The sequence below is a fragment of the Aptenodytes patagonicus genome, chromosome 2 (genome assembly GCF_965638725.1).
Source record: "Aptenodytes patagonicus chromosome 2, bAptPat1.pri.cur, whole genome shotgun sequence".
In the NCBI taxonomy this organism is placed as follows: domain Eukaryota; kingdom Metazoa; phylum Chordata; class Aves; order Sphenisciformes; family Spheniscidae; genus Aptenodytes; species Aptenodytes patagonicus.
In genome coordinates this window covers 155711481-155726472 of record NC_134950.1, presented here as the reverse complement: position 1 = coordinate 155726472, position 14992 = coordinate 155711481, and the positions used below count along the sequence as shown (strand labels likewise).

The 14992-nt window shown below is 35.6% G+C and overlaps 1 protein-coding gene across 1 annotated transcript in view; it reads left to right on the top strand.

The window, feature by feature from the left end:
- The window catches only part of KIF5B (kinesin family member 5B), a 37379-nt gene that overhangs the window by 9497 nt on the left and 12890 nt on the right, over nt 1–14992 (top strand). Inside the window, exons 3-15 of the mRNA XM_076331828.1 lie at nt 1308–1381; nt 1831–1935; nt 2348–2396; nt 2713–2768; nt 2873–2960; nt 4493–4617; nt 6349–6453; nt 6887–7032; nt 8911–9059; nt 10414–10607; nt 11404–11472; nt 12596–12802; nt 14744–14887. Coding sequence (XP_076187943.1) covers nt 1308–1381; nt 1831–1935; nt 2348–2396; nt 2713–2768; nt 2873–2960; nt 4493–4617; nt 6349–6453; nt 6887–7032; nt 8911–9059; nt 10414–10607; nt 11404–11472; nt 12596–12802; nt 14744–14887 — 1511 coding nt within the window. The remainder of the gene's footprint in view (nt 1–1307; nt 1382–1830; nt 1936–2347; nt 2397–2712; nt 2769–2872; nt 2961–4492; nt 4618–6348; nt 6454–6886; nt 7033–8910; nt 9060–10413; nt 10608–11403; nt 11473–12595; nt 12803–14743; nt 14888–14992) is intronic.

Below are 14992 nucleotides of genomic sequence, written 5' to 3'. Positions count from 1 at the left end.
AGTTTGGAGGAATATAAGAGGAAAGGAAACTTGTGAAATCATGTGTATGCTATAGATATTTTCTAAGCTTGTTTATTTTATACACAGTTTAAGGGGGATTTTTCTGAATGTGATTTTTAGCTTCACAATTAAAAGTTTAAACATGAGTTATTGCTGTGCATGTCACGGTGTACAGTTGCTCCAAACTCGAATTGTCAGAATTGGCCTAGTAACTTCAGAAAATCGAGTCTTATCACAAAGAACGTTATACCACACTAAGTTGTCGTAGTAAGCAATTAGTTTCCTGAAAATAAAATTGATTAATTTCTTGAGGAGATCAGTAATAAGTTCTAATTGACACAACTTTCAAAACAACTTTAACAAAGCTTTGCTCTGAAATATCAACTGTTAGTGACAAGAGAAGATTGGGTAAATGTAGGGTTGTTTTGATCATTAGAAAAGTGAACTGCTGTGGAAAATCCATGCTGCTGCAAGTATTTAACCCTTTAATAAGTTAAATAGTAATCAGGATTAGATCAGAAGTTATCAGGATTAGATCAGAAGTTTGCTCCTTAAAAATTGGAGTTACTTAAGAATTGTAATGCTGCCCCTTTCCTCCGTAGAAAAATCTGATCTCTGTTTCTCTGTGCAGCATTTCTAGGCTGTGCTACATCATGTGGCAAATGAGCTCTAGTGGTGGTACAGATGGATTATGGCAAAGACTTCTCTCCATTTGGAGTATCTCATGCTTGTTTTTCGAAAACAAAAGTTTGCTTGCAGGTTGTGATTCTGCAGTAACTGACTTGTAAACAAACCAACCCGCCAGTCCTTCACCCATCAATCTAAAACTTTGGGTTGGTTCATTCATAATTTGAAATACAAGCTTATGGCCAAAGAGTAAGATGCTTGAAACTTACGGCATGGCCCATTCTCTTCACAATTGGATGATTAAACTTTCCTGAAGGCAGAAAATACTATAGCCTTCTCCTGTATGGTGGTTTCTTCTGAGTTATCAAAGACTATCTGTTCAACCTGGCAGTTGTATTGATTTCCTTTTTGTTCCTGACTCTGAAGCCCTGATTTTTCTGGTTGAAGGAACAGATGTTTCTAATACAGTAAACTTCTAAAATGCAGTCAGTGGTGACTGAATGCATTAAAAGGGGTAGGGAGGAACACCCTCCCTCCCCCCAACTCTAGTACAGAGTTCCCAAACATTGAATCATTTAACTTGCTGAACATTTTAGGAACTGCCTGCTTGCATTCTATTTCATTTGACTTTCCTTTAGAAGAAGGAAATGAACCTTAATGAATATACTCTTTCCCTTTAGATGTACTTGAGGGATACAATGGTACAATATTTGCTTATGGGCAGACATCATCTGGAAAGACACACACTATGGAAGTAAGAAATCTTAAAATAATTTTCCTTTTAATGTCACTGTCATCTCTTTTTATCACAATAGTCTTATCTTTCTAGAAATAAGATGTCTGCTTGTTTTCATCTTGCAATTTTAATTTTCTTTCCATTGCAACATTTTGATACCCAAAATGTTTTTTTTAGGACTGACAATAGCAATTACTGTATTTTTCAGCCCTCAGTAGCAGGATGAGAAACACAAGAATAATGTTAAGAGTACATTTTCACTTTTAATAGTTTGGGAGATATCTGAGATTGTTCTTTTCACTCCTGGCAAATGCTGGGCCTAAATGGATGGTCAAGACTTTGACCATCATACCAGTCAGCATTTTAAAACTAATTTGTCTGTTAACTGTTTGTTTTGCCTTTGGATACTGTTTGTGATGTTGGATTCAGTATGAATGTTTCATTTTATTGTATCTTTTCCTAATAAGGGGAAGCTTCACGACCCGGATGGAATGGGTATTATTCCAAGAATAGTGCAAGATATTTTTAATTATATTTACTCTATGGATGAGAATCTTGAGTTTCATATTAAGGTAAACTTTTCTTCATTGTTACTTATTTAATCTATATTGAAACTGGAAGTAGTTTATGGTTAAATGGACGTTCTCTATCTGTTTCAAATGCCTGTAACTTGGAAAATCTAAACGTAAGTTATTTCTGAAGTAACTGACTCTTCTTAAAGAAAAATTACGTTAACGCTTTAATCTTGTTTCCATTAAACATTGATGGTAGCTACCCTGGTAACCTATGGCAGTGCTGATAGTGCTTGAAGCTTTTGATCAAAATAGTTTCTTCTTAAAGGTGTATTTTAGTTCAGCCTTAAGGACTTGAGTTAGATGTGGTATTATGGGGGAGGTCATAATAATCATGCTGAATCCTTCTGATTAAAAAGCAAAGCATTTTTACTTTCTGATGCTATATCTTTATTCCCCTTCCCACTTCTAGGTGTCATATTTTGAAATATACTTGGATAAAATAAGGGACCTTTTGGATGGTAAGCCGTTTATTTATACTGAACATAGAAAATAAATTGTTCTGGAGAGAGATATAAAAAACCAAACATGATACTAAGATAGGTATGCAGTATGCTAATAACCTATAAATGATAAGGATACATCAAAATAAGAAAGTATGGAGCTAATCTATGGAATAATACTAAAGCTGCAGTAGTGGTTGTTTAATGTATATTAAATTTTTTATAAAGTGTTGCTGAGAAATAACATCTATGACTTGGACGTGCGTTGTACACAGCTCGTTCATTTTGCAAAGAAATCATATATACCTTAGCTTTATAACTTTTTCTCTTCCAGTTTCAAAGACCAATCTTTCTGTTCATGAGGACAAAAATAGAGTTCCCTACGTAAAGGTAAGCATCAATCTGATATGTTTTCATCTTTCACTCCTCTAGTGTATGCCATTTACTTCTGGCTCGTTGGTGTGGTGGTTTTTTGCCTTTTTTTTTTTTTAAAGGGTTGCACAGAGCGTTTTGTATGTAGTCCAGAAGAAGTTATGGATACTATAGATGAAGGAAAATCAAACCGACATGTAGCAGTTACAAGTAAGTATTATCTTTTGTCTCCTTTTAGCATGTTATCGATTTGCTTCTGGTATGCCTTAAAAAGTAGGGAAGACAAAAATAGTGAGCTAAATAATTCAGGTTTTTGAAAGGGTGTAGCATAAGCAGTTTCAGCATGTCTTTCAGAAACAAGTATTTAAATTCATTTCTTGTTAGATGTTGTTACTTAGAGTTGGATTGAAAGGAGAGAGTAAGTGATCAGTGAGGAACTCTGAATCATTGGAGAAAAAGGTGTAGTTTTGCGTTAGGAATCGTGCAAAATTGCAGTTTGTGGCATTTGTTTCAATTAACCTATGAATCTATAAGTAAGGCACTGTGGCTTGTCTACAGTTTGGCCATTCTGTTGCATATTCTAAGAAAAGCTGGTCAGAATATATATTCAGACATGCTGCAGATTTAAGCAGCATCCCGATGTCCCAAGCTTTTTGGCCTGTGGCATGCAGCCGAGTTGCAAGGAGGTGTGTCAGAGGTCTCCGAATTCCCACAAGAAGCAGGATTAGGAAGTGATAGAGGGTTAAAAAAAAAAAAGACAAGGGAAGTTGAGGTGCATGCAAAAATAATACTTCAGTTCTTAGCAACTGAAGTGACTGTCAGAAATCTTTGAGAGCCCGTTTGAGGGTGAGTTTCACAGTCTTCCTGTGTCTAGTTCTTTATTCAGGAAAAGAAAGAATATACAGTCATTAAGGAAAGAAAAAAGGTTTTTCTTCTCATTTCTTTGGTTAAGGGTCGAAAATAAAAATACGATGTTCCTTTTAAGGAATGACTCAGTCCTGCACTTCCATTTCATTGCTCCTAGGTAGTAAGGTTCTGAAGTGGGGACTAGACTAAGTAATGGAGAAATAGCAGAAATTTGGATAAAAGGATATTATCTTATGTTGAGCTGCTTCTGTGGCATCAATAAGCTGGTCCTTTTAGGCCTGTGAGGGATTTATGGTTAAAAGGAAGAAGAAATAGGCAGATAGTCTCATTCAGGTCGCAGTCGCCTTGAATTTTGTTAATGAATTAAAACCATTCTTTAAATTCAGTAAATCTTGTTTCACAGCAGAGGGAGCAGTGCAGTAGGTATTTAAACCAGAAAGGGGTGAAAGGTTATGGCCATCTAGTTCAAATTTTCACAAAAGGATAAAGTATGATACATTGTAAATCTAAAAAAACCCCCAAACCAACACCACCCCACCCCCCCAAAACCCACCAAAACGTTCTGGTATCGGAATGTAAATGTGCTTTCTGTTCTAATAAAGTAAATTAAATGTGTGAAATCCATAGTTGACAGGCTAGCAAATCTTGTCAGTGAGCTTATATGGTATTAATAGAACCCCAGGGAGACTGGATCTTTGTTACTCAATTAGATGATACTATTGGTTTTGCTGCCTCTAGTTTTATTGTCATTGAGAGATTACTCCATACAGTTTCATTAGCTTTAGATCTGTCGCTTCACTGTGGGAAGATACTATTTTGTTAAGTTAGTTTGGTTGTACAAATATTTTTGACAATTTATGTATTTTGGATTATAGATATGAATGAACACAGCTCCCGAAGTCATAGTATTTTTCTTATTAATGTAAAACAAGAGAATACTCAAACAGAACAGAAACTAAGTGGAAAACTTTACCTTGTGGACTTGGCAGGTAGTGAAAAGGTAATTCTAAATTTCTTTTTCTGCTCTGAAAAACTCTGGTTATTCTTTACAATCAAATATTTTACATTAATGTAATACTGATTGTTCAGTTGTCATCTCTGAAGTGTTTAATTGTGACTTTGAAATGTGGTTTCTGAGTCCTAGTCTGGGTTGGATATTAGATACTACCTCTTTAAGCTGATCTGCATTTCTGCAGTAAGTGTTTGTAAATACGGAATAGGGTGGGGAAATAGGCTAGAGTTCAGTATCGGTGAGAGCAAAAAAGTGTACAGGTGCATTAGGTAGTCAGGTACTGGAATAAAGAGTTTTATGGATGTGAAATATCTGAATTTTCTTATTTAGTGGTACCAAGTTTCTTAATTTGAAATTCTGATTAATTGTTTAAAATGACAGCTTGCTTTCCTGTGTCAATGGCTTAAAGCAGGGAAGGAAGTGTATACCATTTTGCTTATTCTGTATCACTTATAGACAGTAATTTAGCCTTTTAAGAGCTGGATTTATGTTCTTTTCATCTTTGCTTCTGGGGTAATCCCCATCTTTTTCAGTCCTTTATGCTTGCTATTGTCTTTCCTCATGTCATTGTTCTATGGCCTTATTGTTGTCTCTGATCCTGTGTTTATTCTGAAACGTGTTTCTTAGTAGTGGTCTTTTTTTTTTCTTTTTTCTTTAATGAGAATGAAATGAAGCATTAAAGTAAGAACAAAGTTAAAGAAAAAGGCTGGGTTGTGAGTCTCCTTTCTCTGTAGTTTTGTTCCTTTCACTGTTCATTTCAAACTTTGCTTTCGCACTTCTCCCAGTATTTTTGAAGTACATGAGGTTTTTTTTGGTGCCTTGTCTTGGGTTGGTTTAAACATAGGCAAACAGAACTGCTTAGTTGTAGTCATGATCACAGCTTGGTGAGAATAATAGTAAAGGGAGGGTTATAGAACTGTAAGTCAAATTCAGCCCTTGAGGCAGAAGAGCTAAGGTAAATAGAATGGTGTCAGGGTAGAGGTGTGGGTTTGGGTTTTTTTTTCACATTTCTGCTGATATCTACTTAAGTTCCTAGAGCACTCTTGTAGGTCAGATCCAGCCTCTAAAATCTGTTCTCACAAATTCTTGCTAATATAGACTCTCTGCTCTGTTTTTCTGGGGGTGTGTGTGTGGTGGTGGGAGAGTGGTAGTGTGTGGTTTGTTCGGTTTTTGTTTGGGTTTTTTTGTTGTTTTGGAGTTTTCTTTGTTTTTTGGTTGTTGTTTGTTTGTTTTATTGTTTTTTGTTTTGTTTGAAAGATGACCATCTCTACAAACTATGTAGACCTTCTTATTAAGACAAAGTTCTAACTCTTGGTTGCTTTGATATTGTAAATTATTCATAATGCTTATTTCCTTTTACTTTAAGGAATTCAAACCTTTTGACAAACTTCAAACAATTTTTGAAGTTGTTTGGTAAAAGTTTTTAACTATACATTTATCTTCTATGAAAAGGCGTACTTTGCAGGGAAAATATTCACTTCAGTTTAAAAAATCAAACATCTTCAAACACTGAGTTTTGAATGAAAAACTGATGGTGAATCAGGGAAGGAGTCTGAGGAGGAGTTTGCTTATTCTAATCCAACTTGCTTACGAGTACCTCGTAAAGTCAGGGAGACTGACTTAGAAGTGGGAAAATTTACTCAAGTTTTATGTTAAATGTGGAGGGTGGTTTTTTTTTTTTTGAAGATGCATTTAGTAATTTACTGAAATATTGTTTAGGTTAGTAAAACTGGAGCAGAAGGTGCTGTGCTAGATGAAGCTAAGAACATCAACAAGTCTTTGTCTGCTCTTGGAAATGTCATCTCAGCTTTGGCTGAAAGCAGTGTAAGTGTTCTCTTTTATATTTTTATACGTCAGGGTTAAAGGCTTGCATCTCTGAACATGATATTATGCAGAAATTCTTTACTGATCTCTGTGATATGCATGGAGTCTTTTAAACTAATCCAATTGCATCAGTGCATTGCAAGTGGCCATTATTCTTGTACTGTATTGACACTGATGATTAATAAAGTTACATTTAATGTTGAGGGACCTAAGCGTCTTACTGACAGTTTTCTTGTGCTCTAGACGTTACCAAACATAGGAGTACAATTTTATGTCACCCCATGCGTGTTCAGTCTTATGTTTTATGAATTAAAGTAGAATTTAATGTTTTTCTAATGAAGTTATACCTAGCAAAAGCATAGCTCTTATTTCAACAAACTAAATAATATATCTGAAAAACCGTGACTGATTCGTTTAACCATTTTCTTGATAGACTTATGTTCCATATCGTGATAGCAAAATGACCAGAATCCTTCAAGATTCACTAGGGGGTAATTGCAGAACCACTATTGTTATTTGCTGTTCTCCGTCTTCATACAATGAATCTGAAACGAAATCTACTCTTCTGTTCGGCCAAAGGTGAGTAAATGACTATATTTTGCTCTTACTATGCTCGGAAGTAAATGCAGAATGAGAAATAAGTAAGTTATTCCACTAAGATTCCTGAACCAAACTAACTAGAATGTTTACTTTCTGTAATTCTTCAGTGCGTACGTGGCGAAGTGTTGTGATCTACCTTATCTATATAAAAATCCTTAAACTGGGCAGGATCCTGAAGACTGTGTATTTACAGGAAGACAGCGTATAGTTTGGTTCAAAATGCAACTTAATGTATAGACTTGGAGGGTAATTAATACTTTTTTTTTAAGTGGAAGGAGGGAGGAATGAGTTTTCCCCTGTTAAGTTGAATTCTTTATGTGCTGGGAGAGCCTGTCCTCTGCCAACCTTTCTTTGACAGTGTGCTGAATTACATCTTCTGGTCTGTTTACTGTATCTAGCATTCCAGTAACATTTGAGTTAATACTTCTAAATTCCTGTCTCACTTGTAATTGAATTTATAAGTACCCATTTCAAATTTGGTATTTTGTTAGGTATCTCTTCTTTGCCACTCTACTATTAATGCTTCATCATAATACTCCAGTTCCTGACCACTAGATCTAATCGCTTCATTTACTGGAGCACATTACAAAAGCTGTCAGCATTTCACTTAGTTCATCTGGTCTTCTATGTTATCATACCTCTTCCACTTTAGTTCAGCAAGATAGTTTTCCACTGGTCTTTTCAGAGAAGATTTTTATTACGGAAAGGAGACTAGATTACTTCAGAACTTCTTAAAAACCTGGCAGAATATGGGTAGTTAGTGGGCGTGGAGTAATTGCTGCATTCTGCAACAGTGGGGTTTTTTGGTCTCCTTTTAGAATCTAGGAGGTCCTTTCCTTTCCTCTTTATTTCTTGAATGAGCTATTGCGAAGCGTCTTCCAGCTGTTGCTCTGTAGTTTCACTGCCTCATGCTCTTGACTTCTTCAGGAGTTAATAGAGTATGCTTCTATCTCATCTACCATAATTAGTCTGGTATATTAATTCAACCTTCTAGAGGTATTAAATTTATGCTGAAACCCTCAGCTGTAGTAACTGAAAGCTAGATAAATATTACATAACTTAGTAGGAAATCATGTGCCTTTTGGTAGTAATCAGTCCCAATAAGACTTTGCAGAAAGATGCTTATACGAGTCATAATATGGGGGGGGAAATTTCTAACTACCATTAAACTTTTTTCCTGTTCTCTTTGGGCGGGGGGGGAGAGGAGAGGGCAGGAGGTATTTGGTAGTAGGAGACTATACAGAAGAATTACTGAGGTAAGTGAGGAACGGCACTAAAGTAAAAACTGTACATTAACTTCATGAAGATGTATTATTAGTGCCTGTAGTTTCATCTCCAAAGCTAATGTGTTCAGATGAGATTCGCCTGACTGAATGAAGACAATTAATCTGAACTTTATAGCTCTTACACCTTTTTGGTTAACGGAGATCCAACAACTGGATTTTTAGGTTGAAATGGGCTGTTTCTTAAGTAAGCTTGATGGTTTACACCCTCAAAGTATTATGATCTCCACTGGAGAAATGTTTGCTAGGTGTGGTGAATGCTACCCTTTGTTCAAATCTGTGTGCTGTCCTGACTCGAATTCTTTCAGGTGAAGGTATGCAGCTGAATTTTTCCAACTCAACCAGCTTGATATTTTTAGCCTTTCCAAAGTTTATTGTATTGCTCTGTCCATTAACAGTTGTATCAATCCAATTGAAAGAACACTAAGTTGGCAGGGAGTAGAAATAAGCGTTTTGAAGAGGTGGGAATTGTTTACACTTTTACCAGTGACATGTAGAAGTTTTATTTAAGAGCCTTTAATTCTTTTCTTTAAAAAAGAAAAGTTTTTCAAAGCTTTTTGCTCTTTCTATGTAGAGCGAAGACCATTAAGAACACAGTCTGCGTCAACGTGGAGCTCACTGCAGAACAATGGAAGAAAAAGTATGAGAAGGAAAAAGAGAAAAACAAGACTCTGCGTAACACCATACAGTGGCTAGAAAATGAACTCAACAGATGGCGGAATGGTGAGAAGCAATTATATTTTTGTTCTGCAAACTTTAGGCAAGATGATAAACACTGAATTAGTATTTAGGATACCAAAAACAACTAAGACCACTATGCAAGACAGTAGTAGGAATATTAAAGCTAGGATAATAAGTTGATATTGGAACTTCATATTTTTCACTGTATTGCAACTGGAACAACTTCTAATAATCACATAATGGCAAAAATGTCTGGAAGTATATTGGTATTAGGTTCTTCAGCACTTAGTTTACTACAGAACTAGACTTACATACATTCTAAATATTTTATTTTGGGGAAGAAAAAATGATACTAATTCTAAATGCAGAAACTGAGTAAAATTTCCTCTGGTTTGGTTTTCTAATTCAAATCAATATTACAAGATCTTACCTTCATTTAAAATTCAAACATGTTAATAGGCAAAAAACCCACCCAAAAACCAAAATCGCTGACAGTACAGAATGTGTGCCCATCTTTTCTTCCTGAATAATTGGCGACTTATCTGTTGAAGTGTCTGGCCAAATGCAAGTTAAATATGAAGCCTTAAATTCAGGAAAGGAGGAACATAGGTCATACTTACAGGTGTATTCTGGAGTTTGGTAGCTACAGAAGACGATTTTGCAATCTTGTAGACAACTGCACCACATCCTGATGTAAATCTGAGAAGAATGGGCTCATTTAAGTAAGTTTAGTGGGATGTGCTTTTTTTTTTAAATCTTTTATAGAGATGGTATGAGGCCGCACCTGAAATGTTAAGTATAGTTCTTCCAGAATATTGACACAAGATACTGGAGCATTGGAAAGAGCCCATATCATCCAAGGACTGCATAAAATGTTTTGTAATAAGGTGCTAAGGAATTTAGTTTTGCTTACCAGAGAAGTGCCTTGATTAGCGCGTGTGGTGTTTTTTCTATGCGAAGTTAGTAAAGTGTTCTCATCAGAAAAGGCTTAATGAACATAAAAGGATAAAAGTGTAACTGAACAAATATTTTAAATAAGAAGCAAAGCAATTTCAAAGTAAATATGGCTACCTAGCAAAACAGACTGCCAAGGGAAAAGAAAGGATTTTCTGTCTTCAGGGCAAGTTAGGTGCCTTTCTAGAAGATACAGTTTGATATGAGATTTGGAGCTCATAGCAGAGTAACTGGGTGAAATACAATGTTCTGTGGTAAGCAGGAGATAGCCTGGATGATCTAGTGGTCATTTTTTTTTACCGTGTAATCATGTGAACTTGATTGTTTATTAACAGAGGAGCAGTACTGTTAGCAGGGAGTATGCAATACTTCTCAAGGCTAGGTTTGTGGAAGATACTTCATGGCTGACTATACTAAAACTAAGTATATTCTTTTCTTTAAGGGGAGACTGTACCAGTTGATGAACAGTTTGACAAGGAGAAGGCCAACTTAGAAGCTTTTGCAGTGGACAAGGATATTACTGTTATTAATGATAAACCAGCTACCACAATTGGAGTTACCGGCAATTTCACTGATGCTGAGAGAAGAAAATGTGAGGAAGAAATTGCCAAACTATACAAACAACTGGATGACAAGGTATGCCATTCTTATTTAATGTAAGACCTCTTGGAAATATATCTTGAACTATATTATGTAATATTTAATTTGCCAGTCATCTTTTGTTAGTACAGCTTGCTTAAATATTTGCTGGGAGTGCATACTCTAATTCTGAAGCTCTGATTAAGAGAAATCAAAATTGCCTCATCTGATGCTAAGTGAGCATCCTTTCTTAGTTGCTCTCCCTCCTTTGCTGAAACTACTAAAAAAAATGTCCTGAAAACTAAAGTATCAGTACATAGAAAACAAGATAAAATGAAAGTTAGGAAGGAAAAATTAATGAGAATCTTGAACGGTATTTCTACTTTCTGGGTGTAGAACATTCCTAGCTGATTGTTTGGAATAATACTGTACCAGAAGAAGGAAAATAATGAGAAAGCAGGGAAATGAGTAATTTGAAGACAGCAATGTTTTCCTTCCATGTTATGCATAATTTATTTGAACATAATTTTAAATTTAAGCAGTAGTGCTACATTTGGAGAGGAAAAATCTTAATTGTTTCTTGGAAGTTAGAACAACTTGGAGAAGACTTGCAAAAGCACAGGTGTAAGAGTTTTGTCTTTGAAGCATGGTGTTTTACAGGTACATGCCAGGTTAAGAGCCTAATGGATCAGCCAGTGAAATCAAAAGGATTATTTTTTTACTTTTATTGCGTTCATTTGTATAATTTCTCAGAATATGAAAAAGTTAGATGCCTAACATCTGCTGTCTCTTAGATTATTTTTCCTGAGTGGTATTTGTCAGTTTATTGAACACAGTCTTACCTCGATTGCAGGATGAAGAAATTAATCAGCAGAGCCAACTAGTAGAAAAACTGAAAACACAAATGTTGGACCAGGAAGAGGTGAGTTTCACTCTTGCATCTTTATTCTATTTTTGTTTGTCTTTCCTTTAAAGAAATCTGAGATGTTCTGAATAGGTCACAGTTTATGACCAAGGAGTAGAATGGCAGCTTACTACTGTACAATAGTTCTCTTCTATTCCTTATCTAAATGCTCTGCCTATTCATTCCCCCCACTTACACTGCGCTAATGGCTAAACTTAAACCAGTTTACTTGAACCTTAACTATCCATGAAGATTGAAGGAATTTAAATATTTTATGCAAAGACATTGGCAGCTGTTTTCCCCATGCAAAGTTAGCAGTTTGTCAAAACTGAAGATACCTTGATTTACTGTTTAGAAATCTGTTTTAAGGTTTACTTTTGGTCAGTTGCTGTACAGAGAGAGAAGGGGGAGGAGGGAAATGTAATGGCCCATAATGAAAAAGGAAGTATCTATGTGTTACTTCAGACCATACTTGCTAGAATAGTCAAATTATTTGTATGCACATGTTGCCAGTGATGCAACTTAATTAAATGGGGAAAATACCTATTAATAATGAAATTGTTAATTTCATTTAGCCAAGATATTAGAGAAAATAGTTCTATATAGCACAAAGATTAAAAAAATAATAATCTTTGTGTACATGGCAAGAAGGAAATGGGTCAAGGACTCAGGAAGTTGGAGCTACTGTTTAATCTTATTTAAATAAGAAATCTGCCTCTTTATAGCAACTGTTCACTTTGTCTAGTTATTCTTCGGCAGCTAACAGTGTTAAAATGCTAGAAGTTTAGTCCCTAGCCTGTTGACAATTTCAGACTCATGAATAGTGTACAGTGGCTTTTTTGAGAACTTGCATATTCCATGTGCGTTTCCAGTTGCTGTCCTTATGTGTCTTGATTTGTAATCACTTCCATTTTGAAAATACTTTAAAAGTTAAGGAACTATGGATATAGATGATAAATTTAGTTGTTATAGTCTCACTGTACCTGTCCTTGGCATCCTTATTGCATGATGCTAGACACTAAAAATGTAGATATAAGCTATTGTAGTAGCTAAAAGCATTAATAAGATTCAACTTATATATGGAATTTTTGTGATGACTTTGTTGTTGCAATTTTAAATAAATCTCTTATCAATGTTGCAGCTTCTAGCATCAACCAGACGGGACCAAGACAACCTGCAAGCAGAGTTGAATCGCCTTCAGGCTGAAAATGATGCCTCTAAAGAGGAAGTGAAAGAGGTGCTACAAGCCCTTGAAGAATTAGCTGTCAATTATGATCAGAAGTCTCAGGAAGTAGAAGATAAGGCAAAGGAATATGAACTGCTTAGTGATGAACTCAATCAAAAATCGGTATGAAACTGGGATAAGAAATTACTGACAGTCTTCAATGTAACTTTTCTTGCCTTACCTGTGTTTCTTGCTTGAAGTCATTTACAGGTTTTTCACAAGGGAAGATGGGAGCTTAAGTCTAAACTTTTTTAGTTTTAGCAAAGGATGATTTTCTTAAACCACTAAGCTTCAGAAAAATGCACAGTGAATATTGACCTTGATAGCTCTCATCTTTTTAGTACCTATGGCATTTTACTACCTGAAGAGTATTCAGAGAAATCCTAGATATCAGAAGTTAACACTTTCATTATATGCTGGTGATCTGACTCAGTTTTGTTTGTCTTTCTGGTGCAGTTGAGGTAATCCTCACTTAAGAATCTGCTCCTTCCAATCTTGAAATTGCAGTGAGCATGCTACAGCTTTTCTTGAAAGGAATGTGTATTTGCATGCTGTATTTAAGGCATTTAAAATATAACTTATCCTGATGCCTTCAAAAATAGGCAGTTGATTTTACTTTCTGAAAGGGGTAGTCCTGAACACTGAGGACATATTCCAAAAGGTGGCCCTGGTTAAAATACAGATGCAGCATCAGTCCCACAGGATGAGTACCATATGCCTCCTCACATACCTGCATAGTTTCTGAATTGACTGACAGTTTTGGTAGCCAATTATTTGGCAGACTTCAATCAGTTTTAAACAGTTAATACTCTACCCACTATCCTAAAATTCTAAGTACTGGAAAAGATCAGCTTGTTTGCTGGCATTGCAGACAGAATATGTGATGGTGCAAGTCTCAATCTTCTCTGTTCTTGAAGATGAAAATTGAGTGGGTCTGGGTCTTCTAGTGGATGTGGCTTTCAATTTTCAGTAAGATTTGACTAGATAGAACACTGGTATTAAAATGATTAAATGATGTTCACAAGATCATGAAACCTCTCTTTTAACTTCTGAGTATTCTGAGCTGAGTAGTCTTTATTGGTAACTTTCAGCTGACCTTAAAGTGATATAAGTCAAATGATCTCTGGTCTTCCTATTATGAGCAGCATTTAAACTTTGGTGGAATAGGCTAGCTGTATGTGTGTATGATTCTGAAGTGTGTGGTTTGTTTTTTCTGGGTTTGTTTTTGTTTGTTTGCTTTGTTGTTTTTAATTAGTTTATAGATAATCAAGTGATTCTAGATATTATAACTAATGTCCATTGAGTGTCATGAATAACTTAATCCACGAGAAAGCAACAACTGTTCTGAGATGTAGTAAAATTAAGTCATTTCAGTGTTCTCAGTCTGTCATAGCTAACCTATGCAGTAACCATCCTTTGGTATCACTGGCTGAAACTTTCCTGCTGTAAAACTTCCGGCATTTTTTTAAAACTGGAGAACAAAGAGCAGACAACTTCTGAGTATGCAAGCTGCTGAGCTGCAGCCGTTACAACCACAGCAGCTCAAACTAGCTGAAAAACTGCTCTAGAGTAAGTGTAGTGCTTATGAACTTTCGGAACTGCGTGCCATTTTTTGATTTGCAAGTAGGAAAGAGTTAAGAGCTCTGCAGGTAAAGATGAAATTATTTTCCTTTACTAAAATATGGTGAAAAGTGTTCGACTTGTCCGTGTACGTTTTTCCTATAAATGCAGTCCTCTGCAATATTTAACTGTATATAACTCTGAATGCTGTTTAACAATGTTGACGTGAATTTTGTTGCAGAGTTGTAAGATTATGTTTTGTGAGCTGAAGGCCTCTGTCCCCAGTACTTACATTTCTTTCAGAAGAAATACTGTCACTCGAGGACTCCTAAATTTTTACTGTATGGTGTATTCACACAGGTTGATACCAATCTGGTTTTAGATATAAAAATGGGACATTTCAGTAGGCGACCACATGTTGCTGTATTTAAATAAGTAATATGAAACTAGTTCTAAAAACAAGAGTGAGTTTTGTTTATTAAAGTGTAACTTCTTTTACTGTAGGTCACTCTAGCCAGTATAGATGCGGAGCTTCAGAAACTCAAAGAAATGACCAACCATCAGAAGAAACGAGCGACAGAGATGATGGCCTCCTTACTAAAAGATCTTGCAGAGATAGGAATCGCAGTAGGAAATAATGATGTCAAGGTAAGAATTAGTAAGTGCAATTTTTAATGCCATGTATTACGCATGTACATTGTGGATAGGTGGGGTCAGTTTTCTTAGTACAGTAAAAATAACCACCGTAGGAAG